This window comes from Biomphalaria glabrata, chromosome 7 (genome assembly GCF_947242115.1).
Source record: "Biomphalaria glabrata chromosome 7, xgBioGlab47.1, whole genome shotgun sequence".
Taxonomy (NCBI): Eukaryota; Metazoa; Mollusca; class Gastropoda; family Planorbidae; genus Biomphalaria; species Biomphalaria glabrata.
Window position 1 is genome coordinate 5,732,659 of NC_074717.1, and position 24,448 is coordinate 5,757,106.

The 24,448-nt window shown below is 34.6% G+C and overlaps 1 protein-coding gene across 4 annotated transcripts; it reads right to left on the bottom strand.

Moving 5' to 3' along the window:
- Window positions 1-1,117: 1,117 nt before the first annotated feature.
- LOC106069632 (centromere protein L-like) lies at window positions 1,118-24,439 on the bottom strand. 4 transcript variants are annotated; one of them, XM_056035221.1, is made up of 12 exons: window positions 24,411-24,439; window positions 16,764-16,937; window positions 16,570-16,617; window positions 14,245-14,357; window positions 12,393-12,474; window positions 10,906-10,956; window positions 10,103-10,254; window positions 8,606-8,693; window positions 8,370-8,481; window positions 7,659-7,770; window positions 6,607-6,669; window positions 1,118-1,988 (listed from the first exon to the last, which is right to left on the bottom strand). In XM_056035221.1, exons 2-12 carry the CDS (start codon window positions 16,894-16,896, stop codon window positions 1,872-1,874), a joined length of 1,071 nt encoding a protein of 356 aa, XP_055891196.1. In that variant the 5' UTR covers window positions 16,897-16,937; window positions 24,411-24,439; the 3' UTR covers window positions 1,118-1,871. The 4 variants fall into 4 exon arrangements, with proteins under 4 accessions (XP_055891196.1, XP_055891195.1, XP_055891197.1 ...); XM_056035220.1 differs by lacking the exon at window positions 24,411-24,439 and adding an exon at window positions 24,127-24,258; XM_056035222.1 differs by lacking the exon at window positions 24,411-24,439 and adding an exon at window positions 20,942-20,959.
- Window positions 24,440-24,448: the final 9 nt, after the last annotated feature.

Consider the following 24,448-nt stretch of genomic DNA (forward strand, 5'->3'; position numbering starts at 1 on the left):
CCCAACGTTCTCTTATTCTTACGTAAATTGTTTTTCGTGCAACAACATGACACTCTTACTTAACTCTTTTTCTCCTAAATGACGATACCAACGTTGATTTCACAAGGATGTGCTAAATAATTACGGAGAAAAAGAGTTAATGAACCAGTCTTGAAGTCCTGGTGCAAGTTTGCTTCTGGGGTGAATGACCTTTTTTTTTTTTTAAAGTTCTCTGTTTGAAACGACCGTAGAGTGTCATTTATGTGTCTGACATGACATCCCCGCTGTTTATTAGTGTAGACATTAATGACATGTGGGCTACTAGTGTCACTACACTGCATCAAGCTCTGGAAGAAAATATAAACAGCCACACGAGTATAGCTGTTATAAGGGGAGGTCTTGAGTTGCTGAAAAAAACTAAAGGTGTGAGGACCTGTTTGTGTGTGTGTTTAGAGTGGAGGATATATATATATATATATATTTACAGTACAAAACATACCACGCATACACAAGACAAACAAAACACAATATGCACACTTATGAGTTTGTACCAGGTAGCCCTACTAAAGGAAGGATCCAGCTATTTTTTTCACTTCTTTTTACAAAGCTTTTATCAACTCTGTCTGGTAAAAAGTTTCTCTAAAGACTGTTTCCACCAGGGAATTCATTGACACTGAGAATTTTTCTACAGCTTAAAGAGAGCTAAATATTTTTAAGTCATAAACTTGTCCTAACAAATCAAGCAGCAGGTATTTTGTGCTTTGTTTTTGTAGAAAATTACTGCCACACCCAAAAAAACACACACATACAATATACCACAGAAACATCCCATCACTCCATCTTGTCGTCTGCTCCAGATTGTAACAAATTACAAATGTGCCACACCCAAAAAACAGACACACATACAATATACCACAGAAACATCCCATCACTCCATCTTGTCGTCTGCTCCAGATTGTAACAAATTACAAATAAGCCACACCCAGAAACACACACGCACATACAATATACCACAGAAACATCCCATCACTCCATCTTGTCGTCTGCTCCAGATTGTAACAAATTACAAATGTAACAACTATTTATAATTCAAAATACTTCTATGAAACACAACACACAGTCAGTCAACCAGGAACAATTCTATAACCAAACCAATGACATTTATTATATATACATAAATAATCATACACACATAAAAACAAGAGAGAAACATATAAATTAAAATAATTATGTATATAACAGTATGCTTTAAAGTATAAATTAAAAAAACAGAAAATTGTTTTCTAAAGTGTTCATGTTTGTTGTTTTTTTACACATTGATATAAAAAAAATATTATTTTATTTTACATTTGTACAAATAAAATGCAACTTTTGCTTTGTTTTAAAAAGAAATAAGTCTTAACGGCCTATCATATGATACCATGGCCAACAGAATACCATGGCCCATAGGATAACAAGGAAATCTTAGAAAAGTTTTGCTTGCGTCACTAAAATGTTAAGTATTGTGACAACAAAGGTCTATCTAGTGATAGTGTAAAAGTGGCAGATAATCTTTGCAGATAGTGTCTGATAGAAGTAACAACAACAAAGTACCAAGACACAGTTTCTAGCTGAATGAAAATAATTTGAAAGTCTGTTTCTAGTTTCTATTCCATTCTAAACACTTTATAGGCATTAAGATTATCTAGAAATAAAATCACATCCAAACCTACATTATAGTATTTATCTTCCTGTTGGAAATATTCATACTATTCTGAGAGGTACACTTCCCATTTTGTTTTTAAAAAGGAAATTCCATTCAGTTCAAATGTTTGACAACTTCCATGACTACATAGGCCAACAAAGGTAGACTATCCATACAATATTAGATGCTACTGACATGTCCCACAATATCATCCTGATGTGTTGAGGACTGGCTTTGTCTGTGTCAAACTAAACTGGGTCAACTTATCATTAGCAATGGAGCTGACCAGATGTAAAGGCAAATAAATATCTTCTGATTGGAAGAGCTGAAGAAAAAAAAAGGGAAATAATAAAATTCTACATCTGTTACATTAAATTGAATATACAGACATCAAAGTTTGACTTATCATAAGACTGCAATAGTAATAAATCAAATCTAAAAACAGGTGACATATAACAACAGGTGACAAAGTCATAGAAGAGTCATGCATTTAACAACAGGGGACAAAGTCATAGAAGAGTCATGCATTTAACAATAGGGGACAAAGTCATAGAAGAGTCATGCATTTAACAATAGGGGACAAAGTCATAGAAGAGTCATGCATTTAACAATAGGGGACAAAGTCATAGAAGAGTCATGCATTTAACAATAGGGGACAAAGACATAGAAGAGTCATGCATTTAACAATAGGGGACAAAGTCATAGAAGGGTCATGCATTTAACAATAGGGGACAAAGTCATAGAAGAGTCATGCATTTAACAATAGGGGACAAAGTCATAGAAGAGTCATGCATTTAACAATAGGGGACAAAGACATAGAAGAGTCATGCATTTCACAATAAGGAACAAAGACATAGAAGAGTCATGCATTTAACAATAGGGAACAAAGACATAGAAGAGTCATGCATTTCACAATAGGGAACAAAGACATAGAAGAGTCATGCATTTAACAATAGGGGACAAAATCATAGAAGAGTCATGCATTTAACAATAGGGGACAAAGACATAGAAGAGTCATGCATTTAACAATAGGGAACAAAGACATAGAAGAGTCATGCATTTAACAATAGGGAACAAAGACATAGAAGAGTCATGCATTTAACAATAGGGAACAAAGACATAGAAGAGTCATGCATTTAACAATAGGGGACAAAATCATAGAAGAGTCATGCATTTAACAATAGGGGACAAAGACATAGAAGAGTCATGCATTTAACAATAGGGAACAAAGTCATAGAAGAGTCATGCATTTCACAATAGGGAACAAAGACATAGAAGAGTCATGCATTTAACAATAGGGAACAAAGACATAGAAGAGTCATGCATTTAACAATAGGGGACAAAATCATAGAAGAGTCATGCATTTAACAATAGGGAACAAAGACATAGAAGAGTCATGCATTTAACAATAGGGAACAAAGACATAGAAGAGTCATGCATTTAACAATAGGGAACAAAGACATAGAAAAGTCATGCATTTAACAATAGGGGACAAAATCATAGAAGAGTCATGCATTTAACAATAGGGGACAAAGACATAGAAGAGTCATGCATTTAACAATAGGGAACAAAGTCATAGAAGAGTCATGCATTTCACAATAGGGGACAAAATCATAGAAGAGTCATGCATTTAACAATAGGGGACAAAGACATAGAAGAGTCATGCATTTAACAATAGGGAACAAAGTCATAGAAGAGTCATGCATTTAACAATAGGGAACAAAGACATAGAAGAGTCATGCATTTCACAATAGGGAACAAAGACATAGAAGAGTCATGCATTTAACAATAGGGGACAAAGACATAGAAGAGTCATGCATTTAACAATAGGGAACAAAGACATAGAAGAGTCATGCATTTAACAATAGGGAACAAAGACATAGAAGAGTCATGCATTTAACAATAGGGAACAAAGACATAGAAGAGTCATGCATTTCACAATAGGGAACAAAGACATAGAAGAGTCATGCATTTAACAATAGGGGACAAAGACATAGAAGAGTCATGCATTTAACAATAGGGAACAAAGACATAAAAGAGTCATGCATTTAACAATAGGGAACAAAGACATAGAAGAGTCATGCATTTAACAATAGGGAACAAAGACATAGAAGAGTCATGCATTTAACAATAGGGGACAAAATCATAGAAGAGTCATGCATTTAACAATAGGGGACAAAGACATAGAAGAGTCATGCATTTAACAATAGGGAACAAAGTCATAGAAGAGTCATGCATTTAACAATAGGGGACAAAGACATAGAAGAGTCATGCATTTCACAATAGGGGACAAAGACATAGAAGAGTCATGCATTTCACAATAGGGAACAAATACATAGAAGAGTCATGCATTTAACAATAGGGAACAAAGACATAGAAGAGTCATGCATTTCACAATAGGGAACAAAGACATAGAAGAGTCATGCATTTAACAATAGGGGACAAAATCATAGAAGAGTCATGCATTTAACAATAGGGGACAAAGACATAGAAGAGTCATGCATTTAACAATAGGGAACAAAGACATAGAAGAGTCATGCATTTAACAATAGGGAACAAAGACATAGAAGAGTCATGCATTTAACAATAGGGGACAAAGACATAGAAGAGTCATGCATTTAACAATAGGAAACAAAGACATAGAAGAGTCATGCATTTAACAATAGGGAACAAAGACATAGAAGAGTCATGCATTTAACAATAGGGAACAAAGACATAGAAGAGTCATGCATTTAACAATAGGGAACAAAGACATAGAAGAGTCATGCATTTAACAATAGGGAACAAAGACATAGAAGAGTCATGCATTTAACAATAGGGAACAAAGACATAGAAGAGTCATGCATTTAACAATAGGGGACAAAATCATAGAAGAGTCATGCATTTAACAATAGGGGACAAAGACATAGAAGAGTCATGCATTTAACAATAGGGAACAAAGTCATAGAAGAGTCATGCATTTCACAATAGGGGACAAAATCATAGAAGAGTCATGCATTTAACAATAGGGGACAAAGACATAGAAGAGTCATGCATTTAACAATAGGGAACAAAGTCATAGAAGAGTCATGCATTTCACAATAGGGAACAAAGACATAGAAGAGTCATGCATTTCACAATAGGGAACAAAGACATAGAAGAGTCATGCATTTAACAATAGGGGACAAAATCATAGAAGAGTCATGCATTTAACAATAGGGGACAAAGACATAGAAGAGTCATGCATTTAACAATAGGGAACAAAGACATAGAAGAGTCATGCATTTAACAATAGGGAACAAAGACATAGAAGAGTCATGCATTTAACAATAGGGGACAAAATCATAGAAGAGTCATGCATTTAACAATAGGGGACAAAATCATAGAAGAGTCATGCATTTAACAATAGGGAACAAAGACATAGAAGAGTCATGCATTTAACAATAGGGAACAAAGACATAGAAGAGTCATGCATTTAACAATAGGGAACAAAGACATAGAAGAGTCATGCATTTAACAATAGGGGACAAAATCATAGAAGAGTCATGCATTTAACAATAGGGGACAAAGACATAGAAGAGTCATGCATTTAACAATAGGGAACAAAGTCATAGAAGAGTCATGCATTTCACAATAGGGGACAAAATCATAGAAGAGTCATGCATTTAACAATAGGGGACAAAGACATAGAAGAGTCATGCATTTAACAATAGGGAACAAAGTCATAGAAGAGTCATGCATTTCACAATAGGGAACAAAGACATAGAAGAGTCATGCATTTCACAATAGGGAACAAAGACATAGAAGAGTCATGCATTTAACAATAGGGGACAAAATCATAGAAGAGTCATGCATTTAACAATAGGGGACAAAGACATAGAAGAGTCATGCATTTAACAATAGGGGACAAAGACATAGAAGAGTCATGCATTTAACAATAGGGAACAAAGACATAGAAGAGTCATGCATTTAACAATAGGGAACAAAGACATAGAAGAGTCATGCATTTAACAATAGGGGACAAAATCATAGAAGAGTCATGCATTTAACAATAGGGGACAAAGACATAGAAGAGTCATGCATTAAACAATAGGGAACAAAGTCATAGAAGAGTCATGCATTTCACAATAGGGAACAAAGACATAGAAGAGTCATGCATTTAACAATAGGGAACAAAGACATAGAAGAGTCATGCATTTAACAATAGGGGACAAAGACATAGAAGAGTCATGCATTTAACAATAGTGGACAAAGTCATAGAAGAGTCATGCATTTAACAATAGGGGACAAAGACATAGAAGAGTCATGCATTTCACAATAGGGAACAAAGACATAGAAGAGTCATGCATTTAACAATAGGGAACAAAGACATAGAAGAGTCATGCATTTAACAACAGGGGACAAAGTCATAGAAGAGTCATGCATTTAACAATAGGGAACAAAGAAAAGTCATTGAGAAGTGCCTCTTACAATTTAGAACTTTAATTTCAATCAAGGCTTTTGTTATTTAGAATATGATATAAAAGTGTTTTGGTATACCTTCAATGTCATCTCAGCCTTCTTAGTCCTCTCTCTGTTCTGAACCATTGCATAAAGGGTTAATTGGCAATTTTCAAAGCCCCCTTTAGGCACTTAGTAAACTCAATTCAGCTTGAATTCAGTGTCAATTTAATATTCCAGGAACCCATCATGATTTACACTGGATCCCTCCTCAATGAGGTAGCAAAGTGGTTTATGAATCATTTGAAACCACACATGGTTTCAACAGTGTACATAACACCTGGTCCTTGACTACAACATGCGAGGGGATTACAGAAGTAGTTGCGGATCTGATAACATTAAACCCTCAACATAGTTGGCAGTTGCAATGGATACTCTTCAAATTGACTGCCAACAACTCTATAGTTTCAGGTCTTGTTAATAACACTTTACTTCAATATTTACCTACACTTTATACAACTTACCTTGATTTTGCCTTGACTAGATACATAAGCTATTGGAGTCCCCACTTCTGAGAGAGTCAGCTTCTAAAGTATAGAAACAAGAAAATAAATTTAAAAAATAACAACTTATACACTATCCTATGAGTTACGATATAAATTTCTTCAAACTTGAAACATGTAAATGGTGTGGGGTGACTGAGCTGAGTGGTCATGACTTCAAGTGAATTATATGTACACTAAACACGGACAAGGTGTATTGACAGAGTACAATATCACAGCATTTTAAACATGGACAAGACATATTGACAGAGTACAACATCCCAGCATTCTAAACATGGACAAGGCGTATTGACAGAGTGCAACATCCCAGCATTCTAAACATGGACAAGACATATTGACAGAGTACAACATCCCAGCATTCTAAACATGGACAAGACATATTGACAGAGTGCAACATCCCAGCATTCTAAACTTGGACAAGGTGTATTGACAGAGTGCAACATCCCAGCATTCTAAACATGGACAAGATGTATTGACAGAGTACAACATCCCAGCACTCTAAACATGGACAAGGTGTATTGACAGAGTGCAACATCCCAGCACTCTAAACATGGACAAGGTGTATTGACAGAGTACAACATCCCAGCACTCTAAACATGGACAAGGTGTATTGACAGAGTATAACATCCCAGCATTCTAAACATGGACAAGATGTATTGACAGAGTATAACATCCCAGCACTCTAAACATGGACAAGATGTATTGACAGAGTATAACATCCCAGCACTCTAAACATGGACAAGGTGTATTGACAGAGTATAACATCCCAGCACTCTAAACATGGACAAGGTGTATTGACAGAGTATAACATCCCAGCATTCTAAACATGGACAAGATGTATTGACAGAGTATAACATCCCAGCACTCTAAACATGGACAAGATGTATTGACAGAGTATAACATCCCAGCACTCTAAACATGGACAAGGTGTATTGACAGAGTATAACATCCCAGCACTCTAAACATGGACAAGATGTATTGACAGAGTATGACCTACATGTTGTGGTACTTACACTAAACACAATGTGCATGGTGTATTCCAGGTGACTCTCTAAGGCTCCAACAAATGTTTCCACATCGTCTTCTTTAAGAGTTGTCAGTGAACTCAGTGATGTGTTCTGTATCCTAACCAGGAACAACAAATATACTTTTAAAATAAAGTGACTAACTTTTAATAAAGTGACTAACTTTCAATAAGTTACACAAGAGAGGAGACCTGTTTATTTCTTTTACTGCTAATAATTTGTGCACAGTGCACATTTGCCTGATCACAATCAGAAAGCATTACACATTGTCTAAGTTCTTTTTATATGTAATGGCAAAGATTCAAATAACTTTTGAAATTCAAAAACAAAAATTTCAGCTTAACTCCGCCAGCCCATGAACCTGCTGGAATTTCATTAAAATGCATATATCTGTTAATCTGCTTTTTTCTCTGCATAGAACAAACACATCAGAATCTAAAAAATAACTAACGAAATGTTGTGAAATTTCTCTATTAACCATCGAAAATGGCTGACTCCATGAGAAATATCAGGAAATTTGAAATAGATTTGAATCAAGCACTTATATGTTAAGGCTTGTAATAAGCCTAAAATTAATCAATGTTTTAGTTAATTAAAATTTTTAACAAAATTATAGAGACGGTAAGAACTCAAATGATAAGAAAAAATTTAGAACAAAATCCTATTCAAATGAAAGGAATATATACAAAAAACACACACCTCTGCCAGAGCTCTCTACAAAATGTAGACTCAAACCTGCAGTCAATAGTTTTGATACCTTCACATACATTCTGTAAGGAATACTGCAGCAGAACTGGCGCTGCTTTATGGCCTGCACAAACAAAACAAAACACTATTTGGAATAATGTAACATACAATTAATCAAACAGTTTCAGTAACTGACCTTAAATGTATGACTTAAAAACAAAAACTAAATCATTGAAAAGATGACCAACCAGCATCTCGAGTGGAGCAGCACGCCAAAATCCACCTCAGGTCATTATTGGAGAATGTCAATGGACTGGTATGACAATCGAAATGGCGCTACAGAAAAAGTAAAATTATGTTAAAATACATCCCCAAAACACAATTGAATACTAACTGGCATGACATATTCACTTCATTTTAAAACTAAAATTCTAAAGAAGATTTCCAAAAGATGCTTATGGTGACTATAATTGTACTACACAACTGCTTCAGTAACTGAAGTAACAAGCAATATATAAAAAATACTTTTTAAAAAAAAAAGCAAAGCTTCACATTTACAGCCAAATATCTCAGTACTGTAAGATTTATTTTCTATTTTCAATATTAAACAAAATTAATTAATTACTACTAATTCATTAACTAATTGATTAATTTTTTTTTGGACTGATTCACAATTTGCTAGGAACAATCAATAGTTGTGCAAAGTTTCAACTTGATTCCAGAATGGGAAAAGGGAGATTTAGCAAGTTGAAAATATGTACCAGACAGATAGAGCCAGTTGATAACAACCTTTAAAAAAAAAAAAGACTTTATATACGACTTGAAAATAATTTATATTCTAAGTGACTAATTCCATGCATTTGATTTTTTTTTTGGTTGTCTTTGTGGCAAAAGCATCAACTCCTTTTTCTCCATTAATAAATAGTTTGTTCAAGTCTATAAATCATTCAGCATCCAAGTGGTTAGAGAAATTCTTACTTAATGTCAAGCACTTGTACTTGACCTTTACATTCCCTCGTCTCCAGCCTAATCTTCCAACCCCCACTGTCTCATTAAAGCCTCAATCACAAACTAAGTGTACCCCACCTAGCAACCTCTTCTCCAAGCACTTAACCTCAACCTCAAAGGGATCAAGACCATATCTTCATAGAAGGCATAAACACTGAAATGCAACGTCCCAACCTGTGGGCAGCGGAGACCAATAGTTTGTTGCCATGTCACAGGTCTGTCTGCCCACAGATGTCAAAGGTCTGTGTGGAGGCCTTCTATGAAGATTAGTTTCGAAGGGATGCACCTTTATGCAACCATCACTCTTGCCCTCCCTGTCTGGACACCCCCACTTGTTAAACCTCCATTTGCCTTTGCCCCCAGCTTTCAACATCCCTCCGCCTCCCCCTTTCTGTTTTCCCTTTATCTCACCCCTGCCCCGTCCTGGTTTTTATAAGTGAATATTTAATATGAAAGTAAATACAAACAATTAAAAAAGATGTGTTTACACATAAATTATAAATAGGTCCTGGGTTCGAATCTTGGTGACGACTGGGATTTTGATTTTCAGGATTTATAGGGCGCTTTTGAGTCCATCCAACTCTAATGGGTGTCTGACTTTAGTTGGGGAAAGTAAAGGCAGTTGGTCATTGTGCTGGCAACATGACAGCCAAAGAAACAGATGACCTTAACAACATCTGCCCTATAGATGTCAAGGTCTGAAAGGGGAACTTTTACGAAACAGAAGTGTAGCTTACCTCCAGCCAGTTCAGTACAACATTAGAACGCAGTTTGTTTCCTGTGATCATGATGACCGGATAATATGTGAAGTGGGCTTTATGAGCCGCAGGCACCGGGTGGTCACCAATGTCAACACAAAACATCAGTGCATTCAGTACAATGGTTGACCCTTGATGTGAACAGAAGAAAAGGTTTTGATTATTACCAAGGAAATATTTTTACTTTATATTATAATAGCAGACTTGAAGGCATTAACTTGTACACGTTTCTAACGCAACCAATGAGAAAGGTACTGAGTGACCATTCCAATAATTTGGTAACATTCCAAACTGATGTCATGAACATGTTAACCTCAGATATGGTATTGTTAGGCGTTTCCGCTGTGTCTAATGTAGAAAAACCAAAAGGAGGTTACACTCAACTAAATCCAATAACCCAAGGAAAAGGCCGAACAATCAATTTAAGCTAATCGATGTTGATAAAGAATGTCGAACAAGAAGTTTAATAGTAATGAAGGGAACTGTAGAATGTCAGCTAACTCTCATAACAAGCTTCTTATCTCCAAGCCATCTGGAAAGTAGTCTGTTTACATCAGATGATATTCTGCTATCTCCTCCTAAAACCTCGTCTTGTTTTTACTAGTCACGTCATTGTCTCCAAGTCAAAACTTCCCCTATTTCCGAAACAAATTACCAATTGTGCCATAACAGTATGCCCACAGCAAAAGATTTGATTTCAGTAGCTCAAAAAAGTTTTTAAACTGAGTCACACAAAGCTAAGAAAAACAGAGAAACCAAGACAGTAACTGAGTAGCACATACCTCCACCATTTCTTTTCTCTGTCACTTGGATCTGTACTGCTTCTGGGTCATCTATTACAACAAAGTTACAAGATATTTATTATTATATACTAGCCGGATATGATCTACGGCCTGAGGGCCTTAATTTAGTTACCTAGAGTTAGAAGTATGTCGGACATGGCGTATGTTTCTATCAAATTTTTTAGAATTTTGCTACATAAATAAAAGTAGAGTTTAAACATGGGTTTGCCCATTTTGCTGACATATTTATATCAAATATAAAATACTGCGAATGCAGGTTTACCCAATTTGTTAAAAAGTTTCATTCTTTAATAAAGATAACATTAAGGAATTTTTTTTTTATTTTTAGGGTCACAAGGTTGTTGGAGGGACATTAAACATACATTACAGTCTCCACCATGATGTAAGGAACATTTATGCCAGGTTTTATCAAGATCTGTGAAATGGTTTTTATTTCTATGTGGGACATACAAATACACCTTAAAATCATTTATATATATTAGATATTCAAAAATAAGAATTTTTTACATAATATTTGAAAGCTATCAACAAGAACATCTTTCTTAGTATTTAAGAAGTATATGTTAGTTAGATATACACATATAGTTGTATTTTTTCAAATGCCTTTCCAATCTACATAAAAATTGCATATCTATAAATCACATTTTAAAAAACTTTTTATTCATTGTTTCTTTCAAAAATTGAACTTTTCAGATGGTTAATTATTCAAGTGAAATAATATTTAAAAAAAAAAATCATCCATCACAGCCCCCCAAAAACAAGGTCTAAAGAGGACCAAAAGCTTTCAACAATGATGGGTTATTGGGCATCTACCCAACTACATCTGATCTTAGTCAGAGAAAGGCAATTAAAGCTTGTTATTTGAAGAGCCACATAAACATAGCCACAGATGGCCACCTGGTCGTATATGCTCCAGGCTGTCGTCAAAAAACCCCACCGAGCCCTACCCCCTGTCATCAACCGTAGGAGGTTTGGGTTGGGACTAATAATCTTCCTATCTGAAAGAATGTCTGAAACTGGTCAAGTACAGTTGACCCTTGATAGCCCGACACTTTTTTAAAATCCAAACCAATCAGTAATCCCAGGCGGCGCAAAAAGTGAGATAATATATGTTTCAGCGGCACAAGCATGTTTTGACAAGCAAGTCTGAGTCCTTCTCATATGCTGTGTTAAGTGGTGACATACACTTGATAGTCATTCTGTGATTACTATCAGACAGTTTACCTGATGTATTTTTTTGGTGTTCACATTTTTGTTACATGTTACATGACGGCAAGCATAAAACATTATCTCTTCCTGAAAAAATGGGAGATTATAAAAGAGGTATGACCGTGGCTAAATTCTTTGAAGTACAGGTAACCATGGTAATCTGAGGTTTTGATAATCTGACACCATTCCAATCTGTAAACATCAGAGTATCAAGGATTAGCTTTAATATTGATGATTTTTAACTTAAAAGCACTTGCCTGCATTAAATTTCAGTCCTTTGTAGACAGTGAATGAGCTTCTTTCTGAGCCTCCATTAGAACTTGCAAAGCTACATTTGTCCTAAGGAAAAATAAGAGTTTTCTAACAAAGTTTAGAATTTCAATTAGTATAAGATGAAATGGGAGTGCGTGGTGGCTGAGTGGTAAAGTACAACTTCCAAACATAGACGTCTAGGGCTCGAATCTAATGGAAGAGTCGGATTTTGAATTATGGCACTTGTAAGATGGCCCCTTGAATCCACTCAAATGTAATGGGTAACAGACATTAGTTGGCAAAAGTAAAAGTGGTTGGATTTAGTGCTGTCCATGTGACATTTAAAGAAATGAACTTTTATCATCTGCCCTATAGATGGCAATGTCTGATAGAGGTACTTTTTACCATGATAAAATGGGGGTAAGGTGGTTCAAAAGTAGGTAGATTTAGTTGACTTTTGAAGTGAAGATCCCAAGAAAGAATTCAAACTATTGTTGTAAGTCCAGTGGCAGACTGAAAGGGTTAATGTGTGTGCTGCCTACTGATACACACAACTCAGGCCAATCACACAGGTCATCGGCTGTCGATAGACAAGGGACAGTACTGCTAGTTCACGCAAATATGACCAGTATTATGGTCATGTGACAGAAAGCCTTCATGGTCAAGAGACAGTGTGAAAGAAAAGACAGTAGAGTCCAGGACAGCAAGTAGTAAGGACTGTGTGCTACAAAGTGAGTCCTCGAAAATGTAGCTGTACGAGCTAGAGAGACTTGTATTGATTAGTTCGGTAGTTCTGTAGTGTAGCAAAGCATTTGAAGTTAGTGTAGCCAATAGTGTTTAATGGCTGTTGATGTAATTGTAAATAAACCGCCACCTTGTTTATTGAAACTCTTGTTGTCAAGTTCTTGTGTTAGATGTGCTGTGTAGCAGTGTTTGCAGAAGGCCTGATAGAGAAGATCGTAACACTATGATAAGAATTTTTAGACATCTCTCAAAAGTTCACACTGTTATCATGAACAATTGTTGGGGAAAACTGAAAGTGATGGTCAGTGTGCTGGTCACATGCAAGCTTTAATAAATACAACAAGAGTTACTGAATTTTAAATATCCACTGATGTTACAAAATGTGGAATAGTAAAATTAAATAGATTTTAGAATTTGTCAAAAAAAAAAAAAAAAAGGAAAAAAAAATTGAATAAAACTGCTTTAATTATGATTGCCTGAATGATTTTATATAATTTTTTTTCATGCAATATTTTCAATGTATTGAATCCATTTTTACTTTTGTAAATAACTATCTTACTATACATGATATGGGACGTGAATATGAGACTTTAAATACATAGGGAGACCACCATGCTTTATTAAATCTGAGGAATAGTATCTTTTTTTATTTATTTTTTTCATTTTATTAGAACGCTTGAAAACATACATATAAAAATTATTTAATCTCCCAATGTAAAGTTATGTTGAAAATAAAAATTAATTTATTTGGTGGTAAAATGGTCAAAACAAAACTCTATATACCTTTTGATTCTTCTTATAAAATACAGACATTGCATAAAAAAAAAAAAAGATGACTCTAGTATAGATCTGTCTACTACCAGCACTAATTGCATAACAAATTACAACCTTAAACCTATAAATAAAATTATTGTGGCGAATAACTCTTGTAACTGGTCAACTACAGTGACCTACTGCTATAAAACTCAGAATAAATTAGCATGATTGGTGAAGGCAAATCAGAAAAAAATATATAACATTTTTTACATGCAGAGAGACAGTTTTTTTTCGTGTTCAGTGTTGAGAGAGACAAGTCTAAACTGAATGCGAGATTGCACAATTAAACCATCTTACCTCTGTCAATGAAGCATCTAAAGATCTAGCATACTTTTTAAAAGATTGGGCATTAACTTTAAAGTTGTACAAAGGTGACAGGCTGTAGAGTCTCCATGTCTTTTTCAGCAATCCTACAAGAGAGGAAAAAAACTTAAAAAAAAAAAAAAAAAAAAAAAAAAAAAAAAAAAAAAAAAAAAGCTTATACGAAATGTAATTGTTTCAATTAGTATGGATCAGTCTTGTAATTCAATTTTTTATAGATCTAGACAATAATAAATTTGTGTGATTAATATTTTTTACATTGTTTTTGTTTAGCTCTATTTTATGGTTTTTGCTTTCTCTGTACACTATGATCCTATCATAGGCAGACAGATAGATAGAGTGAGTTGTAAATATCAGGTAAAAAACTATTCTAGTTTGAACTGAATGTATCCTGTCATTACTTGGTGCAGTGGTTTCAAGTAATAAAGCTAAAAATTATTGATTTCTGCTTATGACAGTTTTGAAACATTTTCAGTTTAAAAAAGTTTTGTGTTACTATTTGTTCTATAAAAAAACAAAAACATTTTAACTACAGAAACAAAATATAATATATGTTCTCAAACATCCCATGTGAAATGTTTACACCAGATAGATCAATTCAATTCAATGATTCTATTTCCAGAGGAAAAAATTAGTAGGTGTGACTCTTTTTGTAAACAATATCTTGTATCTCCTTAGTGGTGGTAAAATCTCAAAATCCTGACCCAGGGGGGATGTTATTTTATTTTTAAAATCTATTTAGTTTTTTTACAAATGTTTTTCTTGAACAGTTGTCAGAATGGAGTTAGTTTGTTACCAATCAGTTTGCTAGCAGCATTTATGAGTTTCTGCATTTTAATGTTCCGACTGCCATACCAGACAGTGAAATTGAAACTTAAAATACTACAGATGGGAACATGGTAAAACACTGACTGAGATTTTTCTGCTAAACATAAATGTGAACATTTTATTAGCACTTAGTTAGATAGAAACATGAACAATTATAAGCTGGTATATTTTTATTTAAATTAGACATTATCTTTAGATCCAAAAGTGCTCAGGGGTAAAAAAAAAATTGTTATTTAAATACCTTTTTAAAAAAAGATAGGTTGATGACTTGCATCTAGCATTTAAATGTTTTTTTAAAATAATTGTTATCTTTTCCTGAGGGTCTTTTCTTTAAAACTAATAGCCAATCATTCAAACAAAGCTTAAACATGCAAGTATTATTTTATTAACAAGTGCAGACCTGCCTACCAAAAAAAGTCCAAATGCGTAACGCTGATGGTCAAAATGCGTATTTTGGCACCAGAATGCGTAACACTTACGCGAACCACTATTTTGTCATATATAGGCCCCTATATATATAATATTAGATCTAGATGTCATGATTAGATCTACAATCTAAATCAATACGACAATAGAGATGATATCTAGACTAGATTTGGATCTATGTCTATATAATGAATATAATCTACTCTAGATCTGGACTCAAGAGTGTTACCGATGCCGTGAATCCGCTACAAACGTAGGTCTACTCCAAATTTTCGTAAGCCTACCTTCATCCTTGATCTATTCTATACTGACTAAGAATTTAATCTAGTCTAGATCTAGACTAGATGGTAGTAGATGTTATCGATCTAGATCTAGTCAATCTAAATCATACTGCAACTAAATTGGATCTAGATTGTAGAGTAATGTAGAGACTCATGACATAACGTAATCATCAATCGTAATGTCGTAATGTCTAGCTAGATCTATTCCTGTATAACATGTTATCTAGATTCTAGATCTAGAATCCAGATCTAGATTAGATATCTACAATGTCACTCAATGTGTTTTGAATCGATAGCACTTCGAGATTTTTTTCTATACAAATGAATACGGGAATCAGTGATTAAACATAATTAATTTCTACTAATGAACTTACAAAAAAAAAAAGTCACGTTGGTGTATCAGCTAACTGACGGTACCAACCCGCCACTCCCTCACTCTCGTGTTCTTCATTTCTAGACTAAATCTAATTGCTTTTAAGAATCTGGACACAATGTGTTCCCCCACCTTTTCTGTCCCCCCCCCCCCCCCGGCCAACAAAACAAAACGGCTTAGCGTGACCTCCGTGACCGCTCGTAAGCTAGTCAAGAGAGGGGGGAAAAAAGGATACGAAAAGCGTAACGCGACGGGTTCAATGCGTATTTGCGTACTGACGGTCATTTTTGGGAGATTTTGCGTAACGAATACGCATTTTGCGTAACGGTAGGCAGGTCTGCAAGTGGGTTGGTAACTCTACTTTTGCAATGTCTATTTGAAAAAATAAAATACCTGAATAGTCAAAGATCTCCACAGATTCAAAACTTTCATTTGAAGGAGCTGTAACAAATAAAGCTTTTTTTTTTAAATATTTTTTATTACAATATGAAAGACATATTAAATTTTTTAAATCACGCTTTAGAATTCAATTATAACTGCAAGTCAAATGAGTAGATATAAAAGATTTCTTATTAAAGTTCACCAACCTGTCAATTTCCTATTCTTCTGCCTCTGTGAATAAGGTGCTGTTCCCGGAGTGCGCCGCCGAGCAGAGAATGGGGTGTACACATGAAGTATCTTGCTTGGGACAGTGGAAGAATTTTGTGGAGTCTCTGTCATCTTAGGCTATGACTTTTGATTTCATCTGAATAATTAGCAAACTGAAAAAAAAAATTGATGAGATATTTGTTAAGTCAACGTGAAATTTTTTAAATCTGATGTGTTTGTATATATAGAACCCAAGGTATTATGTTTTATTTTTAGTGGATGGTAAAGTTTCAACTCTATCAGGGTCATCCCGTCTCAGTCTGTGGTTCCATCTAGGACATAAGCCACCAACCAGCTTCCTCCAGGCAGCTAGATGCTCAGCAAGTCTCTCCAACTATTATTGTACCTGACATTTGATGTAGAAAATAATAAGATTTATAATATTCTAGAATCTAAAGACTACTCAGAGTAGAGTGTATGCACTTAGACTAGAATAGTAAAAAAAAAGTAAAGTTCACCCTTCAGACCTTGTGGTCTATAGGGCAGATGATGTAAAGTTCATTTGATTCAAGGCCTACGGTTACATGTGGCCAGCACAACGACCAACCGCCTTTACTTTTCCCCAACTAATGTCAGGTACTCATTAGAGCTGGGTGGACCAGAGATCCTGAAATTAAAATCCCGGACCCCAAGCGCTTTACCACTCAGCCACAGTGCCTCCTTGTAACACTACACTGTACTAGATCTTCAATGAAGTCCAGTATGGCGTCAGCGCCGAAGGTGCCATGGTCCCGTTGATGTTTAGAAAGGCTTTTATCCAACCACCAGGCCTGGACATGGGGCTCTTCACCCCTGTCCTGTCTGAGGGCACCCAATGGTAGGCAGTCAAATCGGTTGACTGGGCCCTGTACACAGCGCTCCGTCCCCGGTCCACTCGCTATAAGTGGCAGAGGACAGTGCTAACTGCGGGGAGCTTGTCTCATATTCCTATACTGTTTTGTGCAGGGACCGCCACTGCAGCCAACGGGACACTGATGACGGCCCCCATGTGGAACGGCGTGGCAGACTTTTTGGACTAGGTTCCGGGAGTTTTTTCCATCCCAACCCCGAGTGAGAGAAAAAAAAAACAAAAGCTCACCCAAGGAAGCCCGGCCGGGCCTGGTTCACTACTCGTACTTAGCCTATCTAGTCTCCACCCACTAGACGTTTCCACCGGAGGGCCACGCTGAGGCGACGGGTAGCTGGAATTCCTAGAATTACTAGATCTAGAATAGTATAGTCTAGATCTAGATCTACTTCATGTCTTAGAGTAGTGTCTACTCACAACTGTACTCAGTCTACTGATACTGTACTTGACAACTCTGTAAAGTCTGTAGGCTGTAGTAGTGACAGTAGACTTTAGATCTAGATCTATACACTTAACTGTGCTAGTGTTAAAGTATACTCAACTTTATTCATTTATAGGTCTAGGTACTTAGACATCCTAACCCTACTGACCTATAAACTGATAGATTAGCTGCTATTTTTTGAAACAGCATGGCTAGACTTCCAAACCCATGGTGTTAGTTGATTGATTTTTTTTTTTTTTTTTTACATTTGCTTCATTTTTTAAAAACCCTTGTGATAATCTTAAAGGAGGATTCCTAAGCTTTTGAATGATACCACATTATCAACAAATGAAAGACCAAGACGTGTTTATTTAGAAAATTTACAGTAAGGTCATAAGTAAGAATGATTTTACATAATTACAATCCCTTTTAAGCAAGCTCATTATTTTTTTTATTGTATTTAGGTCTAGATTTATGCTTAAAGTTTGTTATTTTGTAATTTTTTAATTTAGTCCTCCAAAATTTAAAAAAAATTACCCCAACATGCTATTATCAGTTATAAATGATGCCAAATTACTCTATTTTTCGAAATGGGTAAGTTTAAAAATTATAACTATCATATAACAATCTATGAGTATAGTATCAAAATAAATATTTCTGTCATAGAGTAGTATTGAAATCTTTTTTTTTCTATACTTAGGTACAGAAAATATAAGAGAAAATCAGCTTATTAAGGCAAGTTTGGGCTCCTCCTGATGATATTAAATTAAGCAACCCTATGATGCAGCGACCTGTGGCACAAGACAATAAGCAATTGTCATTGATGATATGAAGTATTTAATAAATGAAAATGAAACCTAGTGGAGAGAATGCTGTTAAGGTGTTAGCTACATTATATAATAAATAAATATTATAAGTTTCTACCAAATGGCATTCTAGAAAAATGTTTGAAGTCAATTAACAAACAATTGGATTAACTGTGAATGAATGTTAGCTGCATTTGAGATGAAGCAAATTAGAAATCATATAATGGAGTATAAGTGTTCCAAATGTCAAGCTTCTATCATTATTGTGTATTAGTATTATTAATTTATAATTATATTATATATTTTTTATGTAAGAAAATTAGTAAGTTTTTTCCTATGTTACCAGGATGACTTTACCTCTTCCTAGGGTTAAGACTATATTTTTTGGTTGGCTAAGTCAATGCTAATGAGCCCGCCAACATTTATTCTGTTTTTGAAGCTGACTTATTTGATTCGTAAGCCAAGTTATTGATTCCATACAAAAAATTTAATAGGGTGTTTGTATTAAATTACGATTTAGTTACCAAAATATATTTCAAACAGCCAGTTTTGGACATCAATGTTAATGATCTTTTGTTTGTTTGTTGTTTTTTTTATAGAAAATAAATGGGCAAATGTTTGGAGTGAGCTTGATACATTGAATGAAGTTAATTGCCTAAATCTAGACCTACTGATAGATCTAAATTTATATATAGAGAGAATATAGAGGATTCAGCTATTTAGGCAAGAATTGCCATCCTAAATTGTAGTGTCAAAAGATCATCTGTTTTAGAAATTTATTAAATGAATAAACAGAAAAACACTAAAATTTATGCATAATTTGAAAACATCTTAATGATTTAATGTGAGGGGCTAGGCCTAGGGATCTTAAAATGTAATTATATTTAAAAATTTAATCAATATCTGAGTTTATTGATGCCAAAATATAGAGTCTAGAGACTGTTTGAAATAAATTTTGGTGTTTGGAATCAAATAATCATAATGTGTGACAAAATTTGTTTGAATTAAATAAAAACACATTAAACTATTAAACTAAGGAAGATTTTGATACTTCATTTTTTATACACTGTCAAAAGTCAAACTGAATTTTTTGGCCTATACTTATAGTCAATAATAGTCCTATAGCCATTGATAGTTAGGTCTAGGTGTTTGAATATCATAAACTATGATTTATGATTACTACCTAACTCTCTAACTCTAGATCTTATATTTATATTATAATAACTTATAATTATAACTTAAACTTAATTAGTTAATAAAACTTAAAATTTTATTAAGTCTTAATACAGAGTGTAACAGAGTACAGACGTTACTTCAAATAGTTAAAATTAAAAATATAATCTCTAGAGATTCTAAAGTAGACAAGTTAAAACTTATTACAAGGCAATATGAATATTGATAATCTAATATTTATTTTATTACATCAAGATTCTAGATCTACTCATTGTCTCATACTGTTACAACCAAAAGTGTTTTTGTACCAAATACTAGTAAAATCTAGTAGAATAATTCTAGATTCTATCTTGATCTAGATCTATATCTAGATTCTAGATCTAATCATAATGACTAAGTCTAATCACTAATGACTATGACTAATGTCACTAGACTTGACTAGACTGTCACTAGACACTAGACTAATGGTCTATCATCTAGTCTACTATTTATTAAAATAATTTAAGACTATTGAACGGTACTGTCATTGACTATCAGACTTATCAGACTATGACTATGACGACTATGTCACTATAACTATAATCACTATTCAGTCTATCTATTGAGTATTGAGACTATTACTATTGATTATAACACTATTCAACTATTGTCTATTTTACTAGTATAACTTTTAACTTTAACTAGTATAACTTTAGAAAGTACCTGAAAACAACAAACTATATAGATCTAGATCTCCATTGCAAGCAGCATTTTTATTTGGGCAATAGTCATATTTAGCTTGATCTAGATCTAGATTCTCTAGTTCTAGACGAAGATCCTTTCTATAGACTCTAATTAGATAATCGAAATTTTAAATCCGAATTCTCCCACCTTGTTAGCAAATTTTTTATCACTTCCGGAAACAACAAGGTCAAAGGTTAAAGGTTGCTAACCTTTGGGCTTTTCTTATCTTCTCTTAGTAACTCTTACAAAATACAGGTGTTACTTCAAAAAAGAAGATGCGTATCCCTATGTCCTATGTGACTCATGCAACCCAATCAATGCTATAATAGCACTAGGGAAAAAAAAGAGTATTTGTACAAATTTGTCCTACCCATAGACATATGGTTGAAATTGGTGTCGCCATACGGAGCAAGGAATTTGCCTTAAGTTTATCTCTGTGTCCATAGACTTATATATTATATATAAGTCTATGCTCTGTGTCTTTCTGTGTATTTTATTAGGTTTCGCTTTTTTTGTATTTAAAGATTATGGTTCAGCTTTTTATAATGATTGTTAATTAATGATTTTCCTAAAGGTATTAGGCCTACTAAAATCAAATGTGAATACTCGTTTGTCACGAATCTCACAGCTCTATTTTGTGTCTGTTCCAAGGGCTTATACGGGAGGAGGGTATACCCCTCCCCCGGAAATTAGATCCCCCCCCCCCCCCGCGGGGAGGGGTGGAATTTTTGGACGGATTTTTTTTTCTTTGATTTTGATTATTTTAGGTGAGATTTTATCACTAAACCGTCACTTTCCCCAGCGCAGCAAACGAGATTTTGAGTTTAAAACCTCCTACCAGGGGGGTTTGCAGCTAAATCCTCCTTTTCTATTGAACAAAATAAAACAAAAAAGCAATGCTAACGACTATCATCAAGTTCCAAGAGCATAGCTAGAAAGATTTTGATATCAAAACCCCCTCCAACATTTACGATAAAACTCCCTCTTCATTATAAGACTATCCATAAATCCGTCACCAGATTCTATGAGCGTAGCCAAAGGGGTTTTGTGTTTTTTTTTTCAACGCCTTCAGAGGGGTTTGCAGCTAAAAACCATCTCTTCAATTTAAAAAATGCAAATTACACACTCAAAAATCTATGAGCGTAGCCAAAGGGGTTTTGAGTTTAAATTTATCTTCAGTGGGGTTTGAAGCTATAAAAATATCTCGTCAATATATAAAAAAAAGCAAGTAGGCTTATCTAAGCCAAGAAGGTTTTTGAGTTTAACCCCCCCCCCCTCCAGAGGGCCTTTTTTTTATAGGTTTAAAACCCCTCCAGATGGTTTTGAGTTTAAAATCCCTTACAGAGACATGAGGTTTGCTGGACATGTTCTCCAACAAAATGAATTACACATAAAAAAAATAAGAGTTGCGATGACATGGAGGCCATTACGAGGTAAGCGCAAACAGGGACGCCCTAGTACAACTTGGCGCCACACTTTCATTGAGGTCCTCAAAGCAGGTGGGACTAGAGACTTCCGATACTGCCAGTGACAGGTTTTGTGGAAGCAGTTTGCGCCCAATGCGCCGAACGTCGTGGATTATCTAAGTAAGTAAGAATAGCAAGTTAGGTTTTTAAAACAGTTTTAAATAGCAGGATAATGCACTGTAGATACCTCTGAATATGAATTTTGTCGGCTTCCAATACAGGAAATAGTGCTTGACGGCGGGGCTCCGCCCCGAACTCCGCCGAAGGAGCTCACAGTGCTCCCTCAGACCCCCTTGCTGGCAAGAGCGGGGAGTCTACAAATTTTCCATTAACTCCAGGAAGAACCTATAATTCTAGGGTACAATAAACGTCTTCGGAAAAAAATGAAGGGTCAGGATGTAATAAAGATTAATTATGTACATACACATTAATTATGTACACACACACGCACACACACAGTATTATATAAATATATTGTTGGCCTCCTTCAGTCGTAGAACGACTATGGTTCATCTCGCACACTTCCTCGTGTGGCTGTGGAGCCCTATTTTGGAGAGACACTCCCGTCCACAAATATCGCAGGTTAAGGTGGCTTTTGCTTCGGTGGTATATATATTATATATCTTGGCCCGGGGGGAAAAAAATCCTGGCTACGCCGGTGGTCTGTTCTAGTTTCTTAATGTTTTCTTGTACTGAGCGGTCACATTTTAAGATAAAGTTTAGAAATCGTCAGGGAGGGAAAGTATGATGATTCGAGCCATGGGGCACGATTTTATAGAGGACCCTGATATGATCCATTTCTGAATTAAAATACTTATACACAGACACACACACATATATACCGGTGCGTATACCGTCACATATATATAATTGCATGCTATATTTTAGAAGAAAGAAAATGACAAGGACATGTAAATTTAATCTCACTTCAACTTCCTTTTAAAAAAATATTAAATATGCATATTTTATTTTTAAAAATTGTATATGTATATACCATGGCTCGAATCATCATACTTTCCCTCCCTAGTGCTATTAGAGCATGGAATGTGTTGCCTGAGCTAGCCAGGAAAACCAGTGACTTGGCAGAATTTAAGTCATTGGTTAATACATTATGCATATATGCATGACTAAATACATGACGCGTAGGACGTAATCCTCTTCTTTTTTTTTTTTTTTTTTTTTTTTTTTTTTGAAGTAACGTCTGTATTATATAAGATAAGAAGATATATTTGAGTTTGTGGAGGGTAGACACACTGTCGTAAATCTATTTACTTATTCCGAACATAGCTACTTGCGTACGTGTCTAACTCGTGTACACTTCTTAATCACGCCATAATTTTTGCCAACCGTAAAAAATGCGGGAAAAAACATTAGGAAAAAAAAAACTTAAAAGTTTCTGACCCATTCGAAATTCGGATATATTTTTATAATCTCTTTTGTGGATGCCCCTTTCTTAAATTGTAGAGTCTTTGGGTCTGTAGCCCCGCCTGGCCTTCCTTCGGCCCTTGTCGACTTGGTTATAATGACAAATAGTTTAAATATTATATAACTCAAATATCTAGACTTCTTGTTCAAATAAAAAAAAACAAAAAAACTAGAAGGCCTTATTTAATATAATGTAGAGGACAATAGGGGCGCTGTTGTAACTTTAAGCGTTTGACCTAGGCTAGTTTTATTTTAGGCTACGTGTTTCAGATCACACCAGAGATGTTCCTTATTTACATCCATCGGCAGTTTTGGCTGTATTATATAAGATAAGATAAGATAATAATACGCATCTACTGATATATAGAGAACCATTCATTCAGTATATACACTATATGTATATAAATATAAATAATAATATAAATAATTTAAAAAACGTACTAGCCTGTTAGGTTTGGATCGATTAGTTCAGTTAACTACGTAAAGTAACTGGTTATAGATATATAGGCCTATGGATCTATCTATAATAATATACGCATCTACTGATATATAGAGAACCATTCATACTATATAATATATGTCTAGACTGATACATAGAAATTGTATATTTAAATTGATCACTAAATGGAGCTAGATCTGTTGGGTTTTTTTTAAGACTCGAAGTTGAATGTTATTATTATCATTATTATTATTATTATTATTACATTAATTTAAACGAATTTTACCAAGGAAAACTTAATTACATTCTTGATTTTTAAGTTTG

Bases quoted from the DNA above. Each gene is read 5' to 3' on its own strand.
- LOC106069632 (XM_056035221.1), bottom strand. From the start codon at position 16,896: ATGACAGAGACTCCACAAAATTCTTCCACTGTCCCAAGCAAGATACTT. The intron at 8,482-8,605 runs GTTGGTCATCTT...TTGTTTGTGCAG, and splicing joins CTGCTCCACTCGAGATGCTG to GCCATAAAGCAGCGCCAGTT. The intron at 7,771-8,369 runs GTGTGTGTTTTT...GTTCCTGGTTAG, and splicing joins TGTAGAGAGCTCTGGCAGAG to GATACAGAACACATCACTGA.